Raw genomic sequence first — 20,043 nt, 5'->3', positions numbered from 1 at the left:
TTTCTTAAGCGGGCACATGAGTGTTTTGTTTTATTGTAATTTATACTTTGTGTACATGTGAGTGTGTGTGTGTGTGTGTGTGTGTGTTATTTAAATAAATGTTTCCTTTAAAAAAAAGGCTCCCTGTATCTTCTAGCCCCTTGATCTCCTGCCCCACCAGGTTGCAGAGTGAGAGGAATGCCCTACCTGGGCTGCCATCTCCAGAGAACTTTTGAATGTATTTCTCAAAGAAGCATCGCTATTGGTTGTGGTTTCTATTCTTCTAGCAAATAGGCATCTGTGGGCCAGCTTGGTAACATGACTAGCGTACAATTTTTTTCTCCTATCCTGGGGGAAATATATTCTGAGTTTCAAATAGCTTGCATAGGACCAAGTTTGCTGTTTCAAAAATAGGGGCCTATCAAACATATTGGTTCAAATATTAAACCCTAAATTCTTAGTACAGTCTCCTATACAACCTGGATAAAGTTGAGAATCAGGATGTCAATGAAATGAGGGTGCTGAAATTTAGCCTCAAAGGGCAAATTGGTTAAAGGAATTGAATTCCAGAGTCATAACATTAGGAACATATGGATAACTACATAGAGTCGCTAGTTTTATTACTTTATTTTATAAGAATAGTTCAACAGAAGGGCCAGGAAGTTTTGGGGCTGTAATAATTGGACTCTGAAAAAACTGCTGAAGTCTTTATGTCCTTCTTGGACACTGATCTGCTTTCCTTAGTCCCAGAATTCTAACTTCCTGTTCAAAGCCGAACTCACATACCAGTAGAGTACTTGCAATTAGTTATTTTAACTTAATTTAATGTCATTTAAATATAGACCAAAAATGTTTAAATTAAAATTTTATTACAGGTGCTTTGTTATGCTTTCTATTACTATTGTATTTCCTCACAATTAACTGTACTGCTTTTTAAGATATCTTAACTTTTTTATTGTCACAGAAGAATAATGCAAACCTGAAATCCTTAAAGCCAGACAAGTCTGACTCTGAGGTAAGACCTTTTTCTTTGTTAGAGTCTTATTTCTAATCTTCTATTTATATCAGTATTAACAAAATTGTTGTGATTTCAATGCATATTTTATAGGAGAAAGCCAGGATAGCAAAGCTTGGACTTAAGCTGGGTTTGCTCACCTCTGATGCCAACTGCGAGATCGAGAAGTGGGAGAATCAGGAGAATGAGATCGTTCGATATGGACGGAACATGTCCAGTATGGCCTATTCTCTATATTTATTTACTAGGTAAATGTAGTTACACTGATCTTTTTCAAATCAATTTAATAATATCTAGTGTGAAAAAAAGTGCCATGTTAAATCATTGATAGGTTAAAGTCAGTTTTGTATATACATGATAAAAAACCTATATAAATAATTCTTATGACAATTAAGTGAAAGCAACAAGATGACATTTAATTGGGATTTAGACTTAGAAGAGATCCTCTTCGAGCTTTGTATCCTATTCTTTGCATAAATTTTGAAATAATTTTGCATTCTACATTTTTTCATCAGCATCTCTCCTGGCCAGCACCAGGAAGTTGAGAAAACATGCCTTTTAAATCTTTATACAAATGATTGATTAAGCACAGATCAAAGCATAGAACCATTAGGGCTACCACCTCAATAGAGTGCTAGATCTCCACAAACCAGGATTCAGTATGTAGCAGAGAATATCCCTAACTTTACTGTTATCCAACCTACATTCTCTGTCTTATCCACATTACAAGACTCTTGATTAAATGACTTGTTGACGTCCATGTTGGTCACATTCCACAATCTTCCATTGTAATAATCTGTACATATGGTATAATAATGAATATGTATATATGATATATATTAACGTATATGTGTAGTAATTCCATGCTGCTAAATATTTATCAGTTATCTGCTCAATAATCTGCTTTAGAATTTTCTCAAGGAATGACTTCACACTTTTCACTAATTTCTGAAATCTATCTTTTTTGATTTTGAAAACCTGGAAAATACTTGATACCTCCAATGTTATGGCCCCTCTCATACTCATTTTGATTTTGAAAATATTAGCAGCTGTACTGCAAGTTGTTGCAGTATTCTCAAATGTCATTTTGTCTGGAATTTTAAGCTCAATTAAAGGAGTTAGGATCTCAACAACTGTATGGGCCTCGGGGCTCAATAAATAGCACCCTTTGCCCACTCAGTTTCTGAACAAAATGAAAAGATAAACAAGAGTAGGCAGATGGAGGTCAGTAACATTTATGTTGATAAAGTTGATACTGGAAAATGTAGTTTATATCCACAGGCAGGTAGAATTTTAAAGATGATCTTTACAATTAAGAAATCTTATTAATTCTGTCTTCGCAAAGTCACCAAAAAGACTGAAAAGATAAATAAATGTCCACTTCTTGTATGGGGTGGAGTAAGTGAGAGAGCAGAGAGAAGTGAGGGATGTGGTGCTGGTGAAGATTCCTTCGCACGGAAGGAAATTAGGAGTGGGGAAGGAGCATTCATTTCCCTCTGGATGTCTGCTACCTTTTCAAGATACATAATTCTTCTGCAGGGTGAAGGAGAAATGATAGTTGAGTAGTTTTGTCCGTGTTTAGCAGTCATTTGTTAATACCTTACCATATTTTCCATCAGTGGCGACCTTCCCCTTGGTAGTTTCCTTCCTTTGTTAACATTTTTTTAGCAAGCTCCTCCTGGGATTGAGTCTTCCCAGCACTAACTCTGACCTTTGTTTCTATCTTTTAAAAATCTGATGAGTCAAGTCTACAAAAGAAAGTAAAATGGAACTCTTTTGTTTATTCACAAAAACATATCCACTGCTTAACTGCAATAACAAAGATCTTTACTTTCAGCTGGAATCATGCTAGTTATCTCATGGTGATAAAAATTAGGTCTTTAAAAAAGCTTTTTTGGGGGGGACTGATAAAAACTGGAGAAATATCTTATTACTTAATGAATGTAGACAGATATATAAAATCTTCCAAATAAAAGATAAATCAGTAGATCTTTCGAAAGTCTGCGATTGCCCCTTTTATTTCTTATTTCAGGATGATGCAGTCGGCAATTTTGGTTTCAAAGTCAGAATAGTGGATTTTGGTAAGGGGTGACTTGCACCCCATAGGGGCTAGAAAGCATAAGAGCTGCATTATAAAGGGTAGAGAAAATTAAAGCTCTAGGAATAGGACTTGTTACTAGAATATGGTTATTGGACAGGAACACTGACGTTCAGGAAAAGAAAATGGATTTTCGGTAATGGATAACACCTTGTGCCATTTGGACAAGTCTTGGTAATATAATTGTGGTAAAATCTCAAACTGGCTTTGTTTTCTGCCGACATTGTCAGTATACATGTTTTTTTTTTCTCCCAACAGTTTTTTCTCTCTTCTCTTGCAACTGGTTTACCAACCTCTTCTAGTTGCTTCTTTCTGAGACTCATCTGTTGGCCTTCACAGTATCCAGTTCTGTAGTTTTCCTGAGCAATTTTATAGCTCTTCCTCAGGCTATTGTTTAATACTGTCTTAACAGTTTATATAAATTTCTTAATTTATATATAATTATTCATATTTAAGTTTATATATTTTAGATTTTTCTAGTGCCTTAGATTTTTTAAAAATTTCAACTTTGCCAGTTTCTTACAGTTTTTAAAGTGCTTTCTGCTTCATAAATTCATTTGATCTTCATAACAGTTTATCAGAGAACTGGAATAATTTACTCACATCTCATAACTGTTAAGGGGCAGAACTGGTGGTTGCTACTAGATTTCAGATCTTCTGATTCATGCCTAGTCCACTGCTCTTTTTAATGCATTCTGTTGATCTTTGTTGTAATTTTACTTTTCATTTGTAGAGGTCTTAATTCTTGGTAGTTTTCAATCTCATATTCTCTAATCTTATGATGAGAGTGGTAGACAAAAATTATTATGATTTTATAGTTTCAGACTTGAAACTTAAATGACATGCCTCATCAAAGACAACTGAATTCCTGCCAGAGCTGAAACTGGAATCAGAAATGCTAATTTCCTGGCTTTCAGTCTGATCCTCTTTTACGTAACAAAGGCCTTTAAGACAATTTATCAGATCGCATGTATTTAATTTATGAAGCAAAATAAAAAAGGTTAAACAGGAAAAACAAAACTTAAATATAATTTGTCAGTTTTAAATTTCTTTACATTATAAAATTAACATATATAATGTTTACTTAGAATTTTTAAAAGTACCCTAAGAAGTAGTAATATTAAAGTTGCTTTAAGAATAAAGTCACAATATTATTAGATCTATTCAATATTCTTCAAAATTTGGGATCTCTTAATATACAAAATGCTCTAAAACTTTAATATTATGAAACCAATTTCCAGGCAATAACTTTTTCTTACCTCCTAATAATTTTATTTCAGGGGAGAAGGGCCACTGAACACCTCCCAGGATTTAATTCATCAGTTAGAGGTATGTTTTATTTCCATTTTATGTTTCTACTTCAATTCTGGGCTAAAAATGGGTGCTAACTGTTTTCTAAATACTCTACTGTATGACGTTTGTGTGCTTACCTGTGCACACTCATGTGTACTATAGAGTAGTAGGAAAGAGAGTAGAGAGCTTGCAGTAGCATTTTGTGGAGCATTTTGGAGCATTTTGGGGTTATCTTGTTGGGGCGAAATATATATATATAATAGGGATGAAGTAGAATGAGCTTTGATAGTCCATAGATGCAATAATAAGTTTTAGGTTTTCCCAAGTAGGTGAAAATATGTCAGCAGATACATAGTGCTTGTATTTTCCTGAATGCTAAGAAGGCTTTTTCTTTATTGAATTGGATGAATGATATTGGTTAAATGAGATAACACATAAGAAAGCATCTGTCATAGGCTTAAGACCATTAGACGATATGCAGTGCATGGTAGTTTCTTTTTTTCTTCCATATTCCTGATGATCTAGGGCATTCAGGAAGAGACAAATATACTGACACCTACTCTTATACCCTGTGTGGCCAGTGGAACTCCACATAGACCCATTGCTAATTCTCCTCCCTTAGTCTGAAGCTTTAGATTAGCAAGTGGATTGCAAGATTCCTTCTTATTTTCCCTGATTCTCATGTTAGTCGATTTGCCTCTCCGGAACCAAGAGCGTTCTTACATTTGAAATTTCTCTCACTTTATCACCTTTATAGTTTCCTTGGGCATGCCCATGTGCTTCCACCTGAGCCTCTTTAGGAAAGGGATTTAATTGTGAGGGGATTTTCGTCAATAGAGTCAGAAGAATTATAAAATATTGTGGATTTTTCTGTAGACTATAAATGAGCTTTTTCTCTTAAAACAGTTGGAATAAATTCTAGATTCATTCTGTTCGGTCTGGCCCATATCCATTCGAAGTCACACCACCCCACAAGGGGTATTTCACTGCAGAAGATCTGCTACTCACCTGTTTCCTATGTGAGCGTACACACTAAACTGATGTCTGCTGAATTGTCTACAAACTCCGATGAATATTGACTGTTCATCAAATATTGAGTTTGTACTATGTGTCAGACTCTGGGGATAAGAAATCTTTGGGGAGTGCTCACTTTAAAATCAGAACAATACAGAGAAGACGGGCATGACCCCTGCACAAGGATGACATGCAAATTTGTGAAGCATTCCATATTTTAAGTGTATAACCATTGTACCGTATACCTGAGACTAATATAAAATAATTTAAAAATGCAAAAAGAGAGAGAAATCTTTGGAGATAAATGAACAAAATATAGCCTCTGCCCGCATGGAGCTTATATTGTAGTGGGAGGAGACTAGACAATAAAAAGTATATAATGCCCCCGTGTAAGTACTTAGAGATAAAATCATGTAGGATAAGAGAGAGGTGATAAAGGGATGGTCGGAAAAGACCTCCCTAAGGAGGTAACATTTGAGTAGAGATATTAATGAAGCGATAGAGTGAGCTTGACAGATATCTTGGGGTTGACTATTTCAGGCCAACAGGACAAGTGGAAAGGCCCTGAGGTGTGCAGTTAGGCTGGGGTATCTGAAGAACATTTGGAGGCAAGTTTAGATAGAATGGAGTGAGCCAGAAGAAAGGCGATAACATATGACATTTCCGTAGTCATGGAAAGACCTTTGACTTGTTTTTTCAAGTATGATGGGAAACCCATTGAGAGTGTTGAGGGGCAATGGCATGATCTGGCTTATGTTTTAAAAGAGTTTTTGGCTTGACCAACAGGGTAAGCGATAGTGCCTTTTACTGAGATGGGGAACACTGAGGGACAACACCACATTTAGAGGGTGGAAATCAAGCATTTTGTTTTCCTCAAGTAGGATATACAAGACTGGTGTCAGGATAGTTCAGGAATGAAGAAAAAGATTTGGGAGTCATCAACTTTAAAGTGGTTTTAAAACCATGATAATTTATGAGGCAGACATGGATCTCGTCCCCAAAGGGTTTCAGGTTAGAAGGGAAGAGATGTGTAAAACAGAAAGTGGTAACGTGAAATGATGAGGAACATATAGGTAAGTGAGTCATTCAGTTTGGCTAGAAGCTAGGTGTAAAACTCTTTGGTTTCCCTTTTAAAGGATAGGGAAAGATGCAAAGAACTATTTGACTTTGAGATCAGTTTATCCAATGACAGCAAGGCGTGTTAAGGCTGTTGGATAGAGGGTTAAAGTTAACCAACCCTTAAATTACTGCCTCCTTCCTCATATTCTTTATCTAGTTTATTACCAAGACCTGTTATTTTTCTTCACAAATCACTCTCAAATTTGCTCCATTCTCTTTATTCTTATTGTCACTATCAAAAGCTAAGTCTTTCTTCATGCTTTTACTTCCCTGGTATCTCTCACTCTAAAATATTCCATGTACCATTTAAAAATAATCTTCCTGAATATTCTTATCTGTCCAGCCTTGTTACTGTTCTTTCCATCATCCTGTTCTCCCTAAATTGTATGAACATGGAGAATAATGAAAAAACCAATCTGAACTGGTCCTCTCAAACGGCTAGTTAAGGAATATGTCTGGGCCACAAGTTTTTTCTTGCTTACCTGGAAGCAGGAAAGTTCTTACCCTTTGAGCTCATACTCTAAGATTCATCAGCCCTTCATAATTGAAGATATTATGAGATGAGCTTCAGCTCCCTCCAGAAGCCCAGACATAATTTGTATGGCTAAGTGTCACAAGTCCATGTGATCCTCATGTAGTTGGAGGTGTCCAGGTGTAGAGGAGTCTCTGCTAGGACTGATTCTGCACCAAGTCTGGGAAATAGCCTGCTGAATACAGTTAAACTCTTGTGTTCTCCTGGGTACAACAAAAATTTTAGTTCTATGACCGTTTATTTTTAGGTTTTGGTTTTAAAATTCTATGTGAAAATTATCCACGACTGCGTATTTTACCATTTATCCAGAAGACACACATCTAAAGTAGTGATGTTTTCCCTTTCCACCAGGTATTTGCTGAAGAGGGCTTGAAACTTGCTTCAAGTGTACAAGCTTTCTCAAAACAGGTAATGCAGGCCTATGCCTGGTGTTGGTGGTGATGTCATCAATACCCACTTTGGGGGTATATTATGGTATAAAAGTATTTAAGGTTTAAATGATAGAGTTATATTGGAGTTTTTATGACTTCCTAAATTATATTTCAGCTGAAAGATGATGACAAGCTTATGCTTCTCTTGGAAATAAACAAGCTAATTCCTCTATGCCACCAGCTCCAGACAATAACTAAGACACCTTTGCAGAATCAAGTGTTTTTAAAGGTAAACATGAGGGTGGGTTATTCAGGTAGGCAACTTTGACACTTCTTTATCGGGTTAGCTTCCAGCCCCGTTTTCTCCAAATAAAGTGTTAATAACCACAGAAGAGCAATTTATTTCCATTTTTCATGCCTTAACTGCAAGAATCACTTATTATCTAGTTATAATTGACCCGAGGGAGCAAATAGGCTCACCAAATAAGTTGGCTTTGTTGATGTGATTAATTCCATAGTGTTAAGCAGCTTCCCTTAAATCTGGATGTTATCACATGTCTAACTAGGGCACAAGCTCCTCAGAGTATGGCTCCCATCCTTCAGGAATTGGAGTGCAACAGAGTGGAGTGCTAGGAATTGCAAAGTAGGGAGTTCACTGCCACTATTTGGAGTGCTTTGAGAAGCCCCTAAACAGCCTGAATTAGAAAGGGTTGACTTTCCATCCTGAGGAATCATGAAATAGGCATGAGACCCAGGCAGGGCAGTAATCCCTGAATCTGTGTTCTGGGGCCTCAGGTCATCAAGTCAGCTTGTGTGCACTAATCCATACACCTTTTGAGATCTCTTAGAGTTCCATAATAGAGAACTTTTATCATTTTAAAACTAATTAAATGATAAAGTCTTTTGAAGTACCCCTTGTAAAGAAATTTGATTTGCTTACTTTTTATCACTATAGGTTGATAAGTGTATTACAAAGACACGATCCATGATGGCTATTTTGGTCCAGCTTCTCTCACTTTGCTTTAAACTGCTGAAGAAGGTGGGAGTTTTTCTATCTTACGCTCACATTTTAAAATTTAGTTTAAAGGACAATGTAAAAGAAAAGTTATTACTTAATTTTGCATATTTTAAGAAGAAAGCAGAAACTAATTGTTTTAACTCTTCCCAGTTTCAGATGGAAAACAACAGATGGGTCTCAGTTACAAACAAAGACTCTGTGGATGGTAAAACTTGAGAAGCATTTGAGGTCAGATCTCTGGAACACCCTGTGGCAAAGCTGGCATTTTTAGAAAGCAAATGATTATATTTTCAGAAATTCGGTAATTTTATAAAGAAAACAATACTGAAATCTTGCTATATTTTCTAATTATGAAACTGATTGTGAAGCTTTTTGACAACTAATAAATGCCATGGTAGTTGCTAGAGTTCTAATTGCAGTGTGATTTTAAAATGAGACATTGCTGCTAATAATGTTATTTAAAAGCCAAATATCCTGACGGTCTTAATGACAGTTTAATCCAAAGATGCTATTTTGAGAATGTGTTCACCTTTGGCATATTTTACCTTCATGTTTTCCATTTTTTTAATTTAAGCTTATCATCTAGAACAATAATTTTCAGCAGAAAATACACAGTAGTCTGGTTGAAAGCAGTTTTCTTTAAACCTGTGGACTCCTCTTCAATCCTTCTATTCATCAAGTGTGACCGGGCCTCTTTGCTGCCTGCTTGTCACAGATCAGCCATGCTAGTAGCATACATTTATTCTCTAACAAGCATTTCACATAGCACAGGTTATCTGTTGTGATAAATGCCCCCGCCCAAAAGCAGGGTCATGGAGGTCACACCATGGAATTCTGGAAGAACTCACTAGCAGATGGCTTTTAGTTCTAGTTCTAACAGAGCTGGCCTGTCTGCTCTGATTATTAGCTGGAATCCTAAGCCTATCTTACTTGCTTAAAAAAAATAGTTTTTGAACTGCTCTTCTCAGTAGTGAATGATGGAATAGAAAATTTAAGAGAATGATGGGACTAAGAAGCTATTTAAATTCTGAATAATCATATATATATGTACCTTTGGAATGTTCATTTTAAAACAAATAAACATCTTTCTTTAGTCTTTTTAATTTTAGGGTTTAAAGCTTTTCTTGTCTCAAGGGTGAGGTTTTGATGGAAAGATCTAGTATATAAGTCCTGCCCTCATATGGTATGGTTAACTTTGTTATGGACTCGTTTAAGAGTGCTTGTATCCCAATGCTTTGAAATTCATTTTGAAATCTAATAGGACATGTCATTTGCCAAATGGCAATAGTCATAGAAGCATGTCTGATGATCATTATCTGGGTCAGCTGTCACAATTAATATTCACTAGATCTCAAAGAACCACACTACTACCAATTAGCTAGTCAGTATTTTATTGAAGGAACTTGAACTTACTGTAGGCCTTAGGGAGAAAATGGAATGTATGCAGGTTAATGACCTTTACAAACATCATTACATGATTTTTATTCCCTGAAACCAAAATAGTCTTTTAAATTACAATAGAAATAATGTGTGAATGATGCAAGGTAATGGTATATGGAAAATATATAATTCTTCTATTTTACTGTCTTTGTTTTACGATGTCTTCAGGAATCATTGTGCTACTCAGTGAAGATCTACTGGTTTGTGCTTACATTTTCAGTTCAGAGCACTTGATAGTGTAGGTTTGTAGAGTAACTACGTGTATTATGTCTGGTGGGTATACATCGGGACAGTCATGATGGCACTCCAGTTACGTTATTCTTGAGTCAAAAATAAGTTTTAGATTTTATTTACAAACTACTTTTATGTACCTGAAATGAGAATATTCTCTTAAGTTCAAGTAGGGTTGGGGAAGGAATAACATGACTTCCAACAGAATAAGAGGATAGAGAACCAAAGGAATTTACACATCAAGTGATTTCTTCTGTATTATTTTATTTGAAAACATATTTAATTGTACATGTCTTGCAGCCCTTAATAACAACTTTTAAAGCCCTTTTATTTAAAATTCAGTGTAATTAAGTATACAATCTTACACCAAAAATTCTTTTTTCTTTCTTTTCTAGTTTAAATGATGTGAAAGCTTTTGTTCTAGTCAAAGGCCTCTGGGTCTCTGAATTACAGTAACTTCTTTGCTGGTTACCCTGTAACTAGAGTGTGAGACTGAGTGAATACAATGCATGCACTGCATTATAATATTTTCATATTAGGAAAGCCCTTTGTATTTTTCAAAGCCTTTTCATATGTCCCTCATTTAAGAAGGCACACTGTTACAGTTCCGCTTTGTTTCAGAGAGAAAGGCCATCTCAGCAGCATGAGGACTAGAGAAGGTACACTCTACACTCCGCCTCTCCCTTACAGTCTAGAGGGAGAGGAGTTGGAGCAGATGGGGTGGGACTAGCTTTTGGTAGCATCACATTAAAGTAGACTGGGTAAAAAAGGCCAGTTGCTTCTTTTAACTTCAAACTGATGGAAGATTGAGGCAAAAACAATTAACTATGTGGTAACATTCAAACAGAAGAATGTCAAAATGTAGTATTTACTAATGGGTTATAGAATGAAGGGTAAATTTTTACTTTGTTACTTAAAACTTTTGTCTTTTTCAAATTTTCTTTAAAGTGCTTTGTTTCTTTAAAAAAAAAAAAAAAATCCCTCCCTGGCCAGTTGTTAGAGAAAAGCAGAAGACCACAGTGTAAGTACGTGGCAGGGCAGAAGACAAAATGACAACTAAGGCTTGTTATGCAAGATAAAGAAAACTAGGCCTCCCTGCAGATGGTTGGCTATGAAGTATGCTTCTTCACATAAGCTGGCTCCTCTTTAGTGCAAAGATCGAATGCTGTGTTGCTTTACATTCCATCTCAATCCTCATGATGTAGCTGTTGTGGCATTAATGCGTTTTACCACAACTTCTTCATATTGTTTTTGTGTCAGTAACCCTTCTGTTATGCTTTTACTTTCTTCAAATTTGGGCAACACAACTGCAATGTAGCCTTCAGTGGATGGCTAGAAAGGAAATAGAATATTTAGTACTGTCAAATGACAAAAACCCAATAAAAAGTATGTGGATGGGATCATACTTTCCCGCTTTTTACCTTCTCTTGAAGAATAGACGGCTCATGGAGAATGTTTTCATTCACTTCCATCAACCGTCCTCTGACACAGCTATTGAAAAAAGAACTATTATGAAGAAAAACATTGTCTTCTTTGTTTCTTCTAAACTGTGGTTAAAAAGTAACTCACCTCGATATGGTGTATTCTTCTCCATCTGAGCAGTAAATCTTACACAGAGGTGCAAGTTCTGTTAGAAACTGTGCCCCCTGATAATAAAAGAGAAGATGTAATTGATGTACACTTTCACTTTCCTCTGAGAGGCAGCTCTCAATGTTATAATAGGTTATATTCCTAGAACTGGTGTTTTAAAGAAAAATGACGTAAGTATAGAAAAACCATTCATTTATTCAAATATTTATATATTTATATAAGTGCCTGCTATGGGCCAGGTTCCATCCTAGGTTCTAGGGAAAAAAGCAGACTGAGACACATGTGATAATAAGTAGTGTAAAGATTAAGAATATATTTTATCAACTTTAAATAAGAAACTGCATATAGCCAGTTACAAAGATTTTTTTCAAAAGTTTAAGAAAATCCATCAATAAACAATAGAAAATTCAACATGACAGTGTGACATCAATACTGTACAAAGTTAGTTCCATTAAGATTCCTACCTTATTTTCATATTAGAACTTAATAAAGGAACTTCTTCATTAGGCTCAATCACTATGACTTTTTGGAGCAGGGATTTTTTCTAATTAAAAAGAAATGTGCTTTGAGGAAGTTTCAGAAAACAGAAAAGTTTCCAGTAGCATATAGTAATAACTTATTCATTATCCTATAACCCAGAAGTAAACACTACATTTTGACATATATCTGTTTGAATGCTTTGGCATGGTTACTGTTTCAGGTACTCCGCTCTATGGATGTAGCTGGGGAATTTCTGACAAATATCTACAAGGAGGCTCATGGGAAACTGATGCAGGCATGTCTCATGAGGGTTTTTTTTTCCCCAAGAATTTTTCCCCTAGTGAATATAGACATTTGAGCTCAAGATGCTATTCCTCATGATCTCTAGCACTCAAACATTAGTAACCAACATTTGGATATCACCACATTGGCTTCACTCTTCTTTCTGCATGTGGCCACTTAATTTTAAAATACTAGTCAGTGCGATTCCCCACCTTTGGGAGGAGGGGTTGGGGATTCATCCCAGAGGGTTTGTCTACCACTGGGACTGCGTGCATCAAAAGAGCATAAATGTTTTGGCTCCTTTTAATCACCTCCCTTGGAAGAATGATTGGCAGTGCTGAGAACCAATCAAAGCTCAACTGTAGTGGGTTCCACTTGCAGGTCCCTCTATTCTTCAGTAGTAACAATAACGCTACAATTTTGGACAAAGATTTATCAGTAACATCAAAGGAATTCCCTAAGCACTAATTGCTTTACTTGCAATTTGTAGACTTTATCTTTTAAGAATAGTCCATGCTTTTCTAAGTCCGTGTGTTTCCTGAGAGAGGAAAAATCAATAACCATAAGGTACATTATTAGGAGGTTCAGGAAATGAAAGACCTGAATTATCCGGTATGATGGATCTACTTAAAGTTATACTCTTTTAATAAAATATGTCCATGCTGCTTAGAGACATAGAAGGCAGAGATATCATTTTGTACAACTGAGCACTGTGTGAAGGTAGAGGGTGTGGCCTGATGTGTATTAGATTGGCAACTAATAAGGAATGGAAAATGCTAAGGAGGAATTTTTTTTCAGATCATTTTTCAAGAATTGTTTTTTTTTTAATTTTTAATTTACATCTGAAAATAAATGGTAAAGAAGAGTTGGTTGCATAAATTTTATAGAACTCGAATACTGGTTTATTAAAACTAGAAGGAACAGAATATCTCATTATATTGGTATTAGAGTTGTCTTTTCAAAGGTCCACCTTCCCAATCCTCAGGATAGCAAGGGTGGTGGTATAGAACCTAAAATGACAGATCCTATACCTCCTGAAATACCTCATTTTTTTGGTCTGAGAATTTCTTTCTGGTTAAAGTACTCCTAAGATCAGCACCTCAAACTGCCAGGGAAGTATGCTGAGCATACATCACTAAATTCTAAGACTAACTGAATCTATCATTATTATGATATAGAGAATTTAAGTAGAGAATCATCAGAACATACCCGCTTAAATTTCCCAGAGACCTTGTTCTGAAGTCTGCTACAGTTGGTACTGATTTGATAGGAAATGCTTTTAATTGTTTTTCCACTTTGAAGAACTGGATGAGATCCTGCCAATGTGATGACACATATTCTACAAGGAGCAAAAATTGATCCTGTATTATTGCTTGGTATAATTCTCCTCATGTAACACAGTATTCCTATTGGCACAAGAATATCTGAACTGACATTTGTTTAGTTAAAGTATCATTTCTCCCCATTTTCCTCTGGTTACTATCAGAGCTTAACTGTAGAAGGAAATGCAATAATAAAATAGGAGAAAATGGGAGTGAATTTCCTTCCCAGAGAAGCGAAGAGTACCAGAGGTCTTTAGGTAGCACTGAGGTGGAAGAGAGAGAAGAAGGCATGCCTTTGGTCATTCACTGGTTAGGCACAGGCTAGTTACTTCAGGTAGCAGTGAACTGAGGGTGTGGTGGTTCATTTGGGTGTTCGGGTAATCGAGTTCAGAGTGAGTAGGCACGGAGAGGCTCATTCTTGTCAACCAAATGTCTATAATAAGTAATACTATTTCAACACAGTGGAAGGTAATCATTTATTGAACAACTGTTCAATACAATACCATACCAGTCTACAATTCCAGAAGAACATTTTTGATAATTTAAAATTCCCAGTTTGCTTACCGGTTAGAGTGCTGCAGTATACAGTGGTCCTCACAGGGTTTTCCTTTGACATCTAGAAGAATGAGTCGGTCTGTTAGTTGCAGAGTCAGTATTTACTACCACTGTGTAAATATTGGTTCATATAACTGTGAAAATTGTACACATACTGATCACTGGTATCCCTTCATTACTCAAAGATATACCTAAAAGGCTTGCTATAAAGTATTTAAAGAGATCTGGCCCAGATGGAATCATTCATTCAACTAACTCTTTGCTTCATCTTGCTTTATACTCACTTTAAAATGAGTACAGTCATTATTTTTGTAAGAAAAATGCGATTAGCAATGTATACCATAGTGTATGTTTTGTTGGTCAATTTTTGAGCGACCAATTCCTGTTGATTTGCCTAGAACTGTCCTGATGTGAGAATGTCTCGGGTTCCGGGAAACCCTGGTCCTGGGTAAAATGGGACGGTTGGTCATCCTAAATTTAGCTAATAAAACATATACTACACCCAAAAAAAATTAAGTACACTTATTATCTCTGTATGAAGGAGAACAAGTAAGGGGTCAGGAGGGTCCCCAACAATGCTCCCACCACTGATATTTACCAAGTGCACCTAGAACGAATTATCTAATTAAGTACCAAGTGTATAACAGCAGCGACTTCTCTTTAAACTGTTAGATTGTTTTCTAAATGCCCCTATTCTAACCCATCCTCTTTCCATCCCTACAGCCTCTACCTTATTTTTGACCTCCTCATTTAAATCATTTTATGTATTGCCACTCCTTTTAGGATTGTGCCCCTCAAAGTCATTCAGGCACTCGAGATTGCAATCTAACCCCTGACTACCTCTGGGCCCTCATCTTAGACTATCATCTTCCCGCAGGCAACCCACCCAGGAATTCACACAGCACTCGTCAGCCCCAGAATTCAGTCCTCGATGCCTTTGCAAATGCCCATTCTCTTGACCTAGAGAGCAAAAGAGTGGTCCAATTCCTTCTAAAGTGGAGAAAGAGCGCCGGGGAGAGCTCGCATGGCTTTCAATGTGTCACCATAGTCCCTACACCATCAGGCCAATGTGGCCAAGGAGAGATCGTTATCGTTCCCCTCTTACCCGCTTTGTACCAGCGAGTGAAGTAACGATCCACAAGCGACGGTACCGCAGGCTCTGCGGCCACCGGCTCGGTAGCCATGACGACCTCCGGCGCCGCCACCTCTACACTCGGAGACTCGGGCGCTTCCTCCAAACAGTCCCGGAAAAAGGGTCGTCCTTCCGGCGCGCGGCTCGCGGTTTGCGCACGCGCACTGCTCCCCTGGCCCTGCAGGCTCCGCCCACTGGCGCCAATTACTGCGCTTTGGGGTTGACGTAAAGGTCGGGATGCAATACAATAGGCTGGGCAGGAGGGCGCAGGGATGGGGGATAGGAGTGTGCGCAGCTTCTCCCGGTTTCCCTTGCCCCGGCTACCCGCGGAGAAGGCCGGCCACGCCTCCTCTGCTTCTTGACGTCACTCCCGCGCCACTCGACGTGTGTCCCACCTGCCTGGCTCGCGCGTTCTCATCTCATCGACTACCCTCTCAGCTACTGCCACCGCCTCCGGGGGTCTAGCGCCCCGGAGGCCCAGTGCGCACCGCGAGAGCTCGGGAGCCGCAGACCGAGAGAGACTCGTGCGAAACCCCGGGCGGGCCCCGGGAAGCAGGCTGCGCGTGGCCCAGGAGGCGACGGTGGACGCACCGCTCTTTGGAGGTTCTCAGAGCGCCGCGCGGGTGAGCGTTCGAGCGACCCATCGGGGATGGGGGCACGGAAGCGGGCCCTGTTCGCCAGGGTGTGTGCTGGTGAAGGGAACCCCAGAGCACGCAACCTCTGCCTGCTGCAGGCTCGTGAGTGGAGTGCGGCGTGACCACCTCTGCCCGTGAGCCGTAGATTCTCTTTGTGCAGGCTTGCAGCTGCCCCACCTGTGCCTGTCGGGGGGTTCTCTGCTCCACAGCTGCACGCTTATCCAGCCTGTGGGTTCCTTGCAGAGGTGGGCAGTACCGCTGAAAGCGAATCAGTCAATACACGATAGAAGGCAACGGTTATTAGACAGAAGTTCGAAAACTGCTGCGGGTCCCTACTCATGTCTGCGACTTTTTTGTGCAGATGTCCTCTATGCTTCTCCATCTAATGCGGTATATTATGTGGCCCTCTCCACAGTTAAACTGTGACCGCCATAAAGGCAGTGAATGTCAGAGTCATCTTTTGTCTTCAGATCTTAGTACTTTGTAAGTGCTTAGTACGTGTTTAATATAGGCTACAGACGGGATCGTAGTATTGTTTAGGTACTGCGTAAAAGATTCAAACTGTATATTGACAGCCACGGAGGGCACCAGTGAAGTTTAATATGAAAATGTAAGCAAAAAGTAGGAGAGAGTAGAAATGCCATGTTTCCAAATAGGGGAAACTCGTTTGGTGGGAGAATAGCATGTACTCTGTTTTGCAGGTTGTATTTGATGTGCTTATGAGACATCCTTGTTATAACATAAGGATGCTGAAAATATGAGTTTAGTGTTCAGTTTGGGGAGGATCAGGGGCTAGACATTTAGATCTAGTCAGCATATTAGTGATCTGCCTGGTACTTATAGTCATGGGCATGATAATTAGCCAAGAGGCAGATGAAAGAGCAAGGGAAGAAAATGGCGTTTTCAGAAATTTCGGAGATCAGGATTGATCTATGGTGTAGAGAGATCTTTAGCATTGTTGAGGGCTGAGAAAAGTTGAATTATTGATAGTGAGGTGCCCGAGATTGCAGATGTTAAAGAAAGGGTACTAATGAGCTAGACTCCTGGGAGAGTTTGGAGAATATTCCTTTCCTAGATTTGCAAAGGAGTGGGGACACCTCTTAGAAGATAACGGTGATAGGTGCGAAAATTTAAGAAAGTTCTTTTGAGACTGGGAGAGTTGGGGAAGGGGTAGATGAATGATGAGCTCACCTTGGCTGGTGATTCTGAAAGCTCAGGGATTTGAGAACTCAGGTTGTTTGCTGCATTTGTCAGTCAGAGTCCAGTTGGGAAAGTAAAAACCACACATCATTTCAACGGTATTAATGTAAAAAACTGGTTATATAGCTGTTGGAGGAACAAAAAGGGAACAATGAAGTAACATAAAAGGTAAACTGATGAAAGTAGCTTAGCTAGGTTGTAAGTAGCTTAGCTAGTAGCTTAGCTAGTAACTTAGCTTGGGAATTAAACAAGGAAGCAGTTGGGATTATTATAGCCTAAATTTAGAGGAGAGGCATTATAAAGCTGAAACTCAGACTTCTGGTGCTGATACTTCTGCAATTCAGAGCAAGAGCCAGGTGTTGCTGTATTTCAGATGTCTGGAGGGGGCCTGCTGGTACCTCTGGTGATGGGGATGATGAGGCTGGACCTGGCAGTGGTAGAGACTAGGACCAAGGGCCCTGCAAGGATTAAGGCCCCTTGCTGGGATGGCAGTGACTAGAACAACAAGATAACAGGAAAAAGTGAGTCCTTTGCTTCTACTGCCTTTACCCTCCAGATTCTTGCCCTCGGATTCATGGACCTCAAGGCTTATAGGCTATTGCTGAATAGAATCCAAGTTCACAGGGAGAGATGTCAAGAGTTTGATGATGTATCATGGCAGCAGTCACAGTATGATTATTCTTATATAAACCAGCATAAAAGATAGCCAGGAAACTACACATCCAGCGCCCCCGTTGCCTGTCCTTACTGCTTGGTACGCAATCCCTTGCTTACTCCCTCTGGCCAGACTTGCCAGGCGGTCTCTCATCTTAAATCTACTGATCTTTCAAATCTACTTATCCTTTCAGATCTATTTCACTAGTCATTTTCATGATATTTAAAGATAAAAGAGATATAATTTTTATATGCTTTGAAAAACTCAAGCTTTCTATTTAGAGTTAGATCTAAATTAAAACCTGCGTGGTATAATACAGGTTCAAGTAATTTCTAGAAGTTCTTAAATGTAAATGTCTCCAAAACTTAAAAACATTGTCTGCCTTGATTTTCTTCCTCACTCCCACCATGTATGGTTTTGCCTTTCTTTTAACCCACATTATGTGTTGTATCATTCATAGTACATTTAACAGTATCTGATGTGTAGGAGGATTTACTCATTTTTATTTTTTCAACATCATATGTATGAAATGCCAAGAAGAAAGAATTCACCTTGGATTGTGGTGGAATTAAGGCCAGTATGGTCTATATAATTGCTACCTCTAACATAATTTAGAGACTTCCAGTTATAAACCTTAATTGGATCTGAATATAAATATCTAGCACATTAACGTTTTTTTCCTACTTAGATAATGTTATGCATTAAAGCAAGCCTGATTTTGCTAGACCAAAATAAGCTTTTTATTTATCATTCTTTTTTCACCTTTCTATTGCACTAGTGAAAAACAAGCCAGGAAACTGAAGTTATATGAAGTAGTTATATCAGGTCACCAAGTTCCACATATGTAGGTCATCATTTTGAAGTAAACTGTTGTAATTTTACAGTGTCTTATTTTTCCCCTTAGAATAGTAGACACATTTATTTCTATTTTGATTTAATTTTAATTTTTTAGCGAATGTATGTAGCCAGTGTATAAATAAATGCACCTGATGATAGCAAAGTAATATTATTACAAATTTTTCTCAAATACACACACACACACACACACATATATATAGATTTTATAGGATTTTATAAATCTGCTTATAAAGATATCCTCATATTCGAAAATAAGATGTTTTGCTATTCATTTTGTTCTTTTCAACATTCCTGAGGAATAACTGATGTTAAAACTTTTTTCCCTCTTAGAAATGAATGCTTTATCAAGGGGTATTTGCACTTTTCTTTTAGGAATCGTTTCATCATGAGAAATCTAAAGTTATTTCGCATCCTAGAGTTCGGGGATATTCAGGCTCCAGGGAAACCTCAGTGCTTCTCTCTCCGAACTGAACAGGGGACAGTAATCATTGGCTCAGAACATGGACTGATGGAAGTAGACCCTGTCACAAGAGAAGTAAGTTATTTATGGAGAATGCTAGTACTCGGCATGACCGTTGACTGGTCTTTTTCCAAACTTGCTTCCCCAGAGAGTCTTTAAATCTTACTGAGTTTTCATCCTCCTAAATGAACACACTCTTTGCTTTATACTGATATCATATCAGACGTAACTTAAATAGTAACCTGCCTTCACAAAAAGCAAAAAAAGAAAAAGAAAAAAATAGTAACCTACTTTAAACTTTGCTGCTGTTTTAAATCTGAGTTGGCAAAACTCTGACCTTATATTTTGTGTGAACGCCCTACTTTTTCCCCTTTCTACCTTGTGCTCTTTATAACAGTGGTGCTCATCTGGAAATGCAAATGAAAATTGCCTTTAAAAACTATGTTTCAACCTCTGTCCCATACCAAATAAATCAGAATCTTCACTGCTGGATCCTGAGCCTATATATATATTTCAGAGCTCTTTGAGTCGATTCTAGTATCTTCCCTTAATTATATTTTGCTACTGTTTTCTAGGTGATTACATTTTTAGTTCCTTTTTTCTATATTATAGAAATCTTAGGAAACCATAGTTATTAGCTTCATCTTTTATTAGATGTTTTTAAAGAGACAAAGCTTCTTTTGTTTTGGGTTTGCTTGGCCAAAAGGTCTCTTTAACTATTTTTCTTGTTAAAAATAGTAGGGTTGTGAGATTTCTCAAATGAA

At 37.9% G+C, this 20,043-nt stretch overlaps 3 protein-coding genes and 1 non-coding gene across 7 annotated transcripts in view; 3 read left to right on the top strand and 1 right to left on the bottom strand.

Moving 5' to 3' along the window:
- CTNNAL1 (catenin alpha like 1) overlaps positions 1 to 9,542 on the top strand; it is a 52,203-nt gene extending 42,661 nt beyond the window's left edge. The window contains exons 13-19 of one of the 2 annotated variants that reach the window (XM_039870656.1): positions 944 to 994; positions 1,088 to 1,242; positions 4,373 to 4,421; positions 7,402 to 7,458; positions 7,597 to 7,710; positions 8,377 to 8,460; positions 8,590 to 9,542. In XM_039870656.1, the coding sequence (XP_039726590.1) occupies positions 944 to 994; positions 1,088 to 1,242; positions 4,373 to 4,421; positions 7,402 to 7,458; positions 7,597 to 7,710; positions 8,377 to 8,460; positions 8,590 to 8,655 (576 nt within the window). In that variant the 3' untranslated portion in view covers positions 8,656 to 9,542. The remainder of the gene's footprint in view (positions 1 to 943; positions 995 to 1,087; positions 1,243 to 4,372; positions 4,422 to 7,401; positions 7,459 to 7,596; positions 7,711 to 8,376; positions 8,461 to 8,589) is intronic. The other variant, XM_039870657.1, reaches the window with a different exon arrangement.
- Positions 5,514 to 5,619, top strand: LOC120608782 (U6 spliceosomal RNA). The gene has a single exon (XR_005654522.1). It is a non-coding gene; the product is annotated as a U6 spliceosomal RNA (small nuclear RNA).
- An 812-nt stretch (positions 9,543 to 10,354) lies between the features above and the next one.
- Positions 10,355 to 15,610, bottom strand: ABITRAM (actin binding transcription modulator). The gene is made up of 6 exons (XM_039870659.1): positions 15,445 to 15,610; positions 14,349 to 14,400; positions 13,672 to 13,801; positions 11,680 to 11,756; positions 11,532 to 11,601; positions 10,355 to 11,442 (listed from the first exon to the last, which is right to left on the bottom strand). The coding sequence occupies exons 1-6, from the start codon at positions 15,521 to 15,523 to the stop codon at positions 11,305 to 11,307; spliced, it is 546 nt and encodes a 181-aa protein (XP_039726593.1). The 5' UTR covers positions 15,524 to 15,610; the 3' UTR covers positions 10,355 to 11,304.
- A 133-nt stretch (positions 15,611 to 15,743) lies between these two features.
- ELP1 (elongator acetyltransferase complex subunit 1) overlaps positions 15,744 to 20,043 on the top strand; it is a 54,557-nt gene continuing 50,257 nt past the window's right edge. For 2 of the 3 annotated variants that reach the window (XR_005654498.1, XM_039870654.1), the window contains exons 1-2: positions 15,744 to 16,094; positions 19,192 to 19,354. Coding sequence is in view for 2 of the 3 variants with exons in the window: in XM_039870654.1 (XP_039726588.1) it covers positions 19,205 to 19,354 (150 nt within the window). In the remaining variant the exon portion in view is untranslated. Of the gene's footprint in view, positions 16,095 to 17,808; positions 17,828 to 19,191; positions 19,355 to 20,043 lie in introns of those variants that run through there. The other variant, XM_039870655.1, reaches the window with a different exon arrangement.

This window comes from Pteropus medius, unplaced genomic scaffold (genome assembly GCF_902729225.1).
Source record: "Pteropus medius unplaced genomic scaffold, Ma_sr-lr_union100, whole genome shotgun sequence".
NCBI classification, from domain to species: domain Eukaryota; kingdom Metazoa; phylum Chordata; class Mammalia; order Chiroptera; family Pteropodidae; genus Pteropus; species Pteropus medius.
This window is presented reverse-complemented; position numbering and strand designations above follow the sequence as displayed.

Coding starts and splice junctions, on each gene's coding strand:
- ABITRAM (XM_039870659.1), bottom strand. CDS start 15,523: ATGGCTACCGAGCCGGTGGCCGCAGAGCCTGCGGTACCGTCGCTTGTG. Junction 11,757..13,671: donor TCTCTGGGAAATTTAAGCGG/GTATGTTCTGAT, acceptor TTTTATTATCAG/GGGGCACAGTTTCTAACAGA. Junction 11,443..11,531: donor CGTCTATTCTTCAAGAGAAG/GTAAAAAGCGGG, acceptor TTTCCTTTCTAG/CCATCCACTGAAGGCTACAT.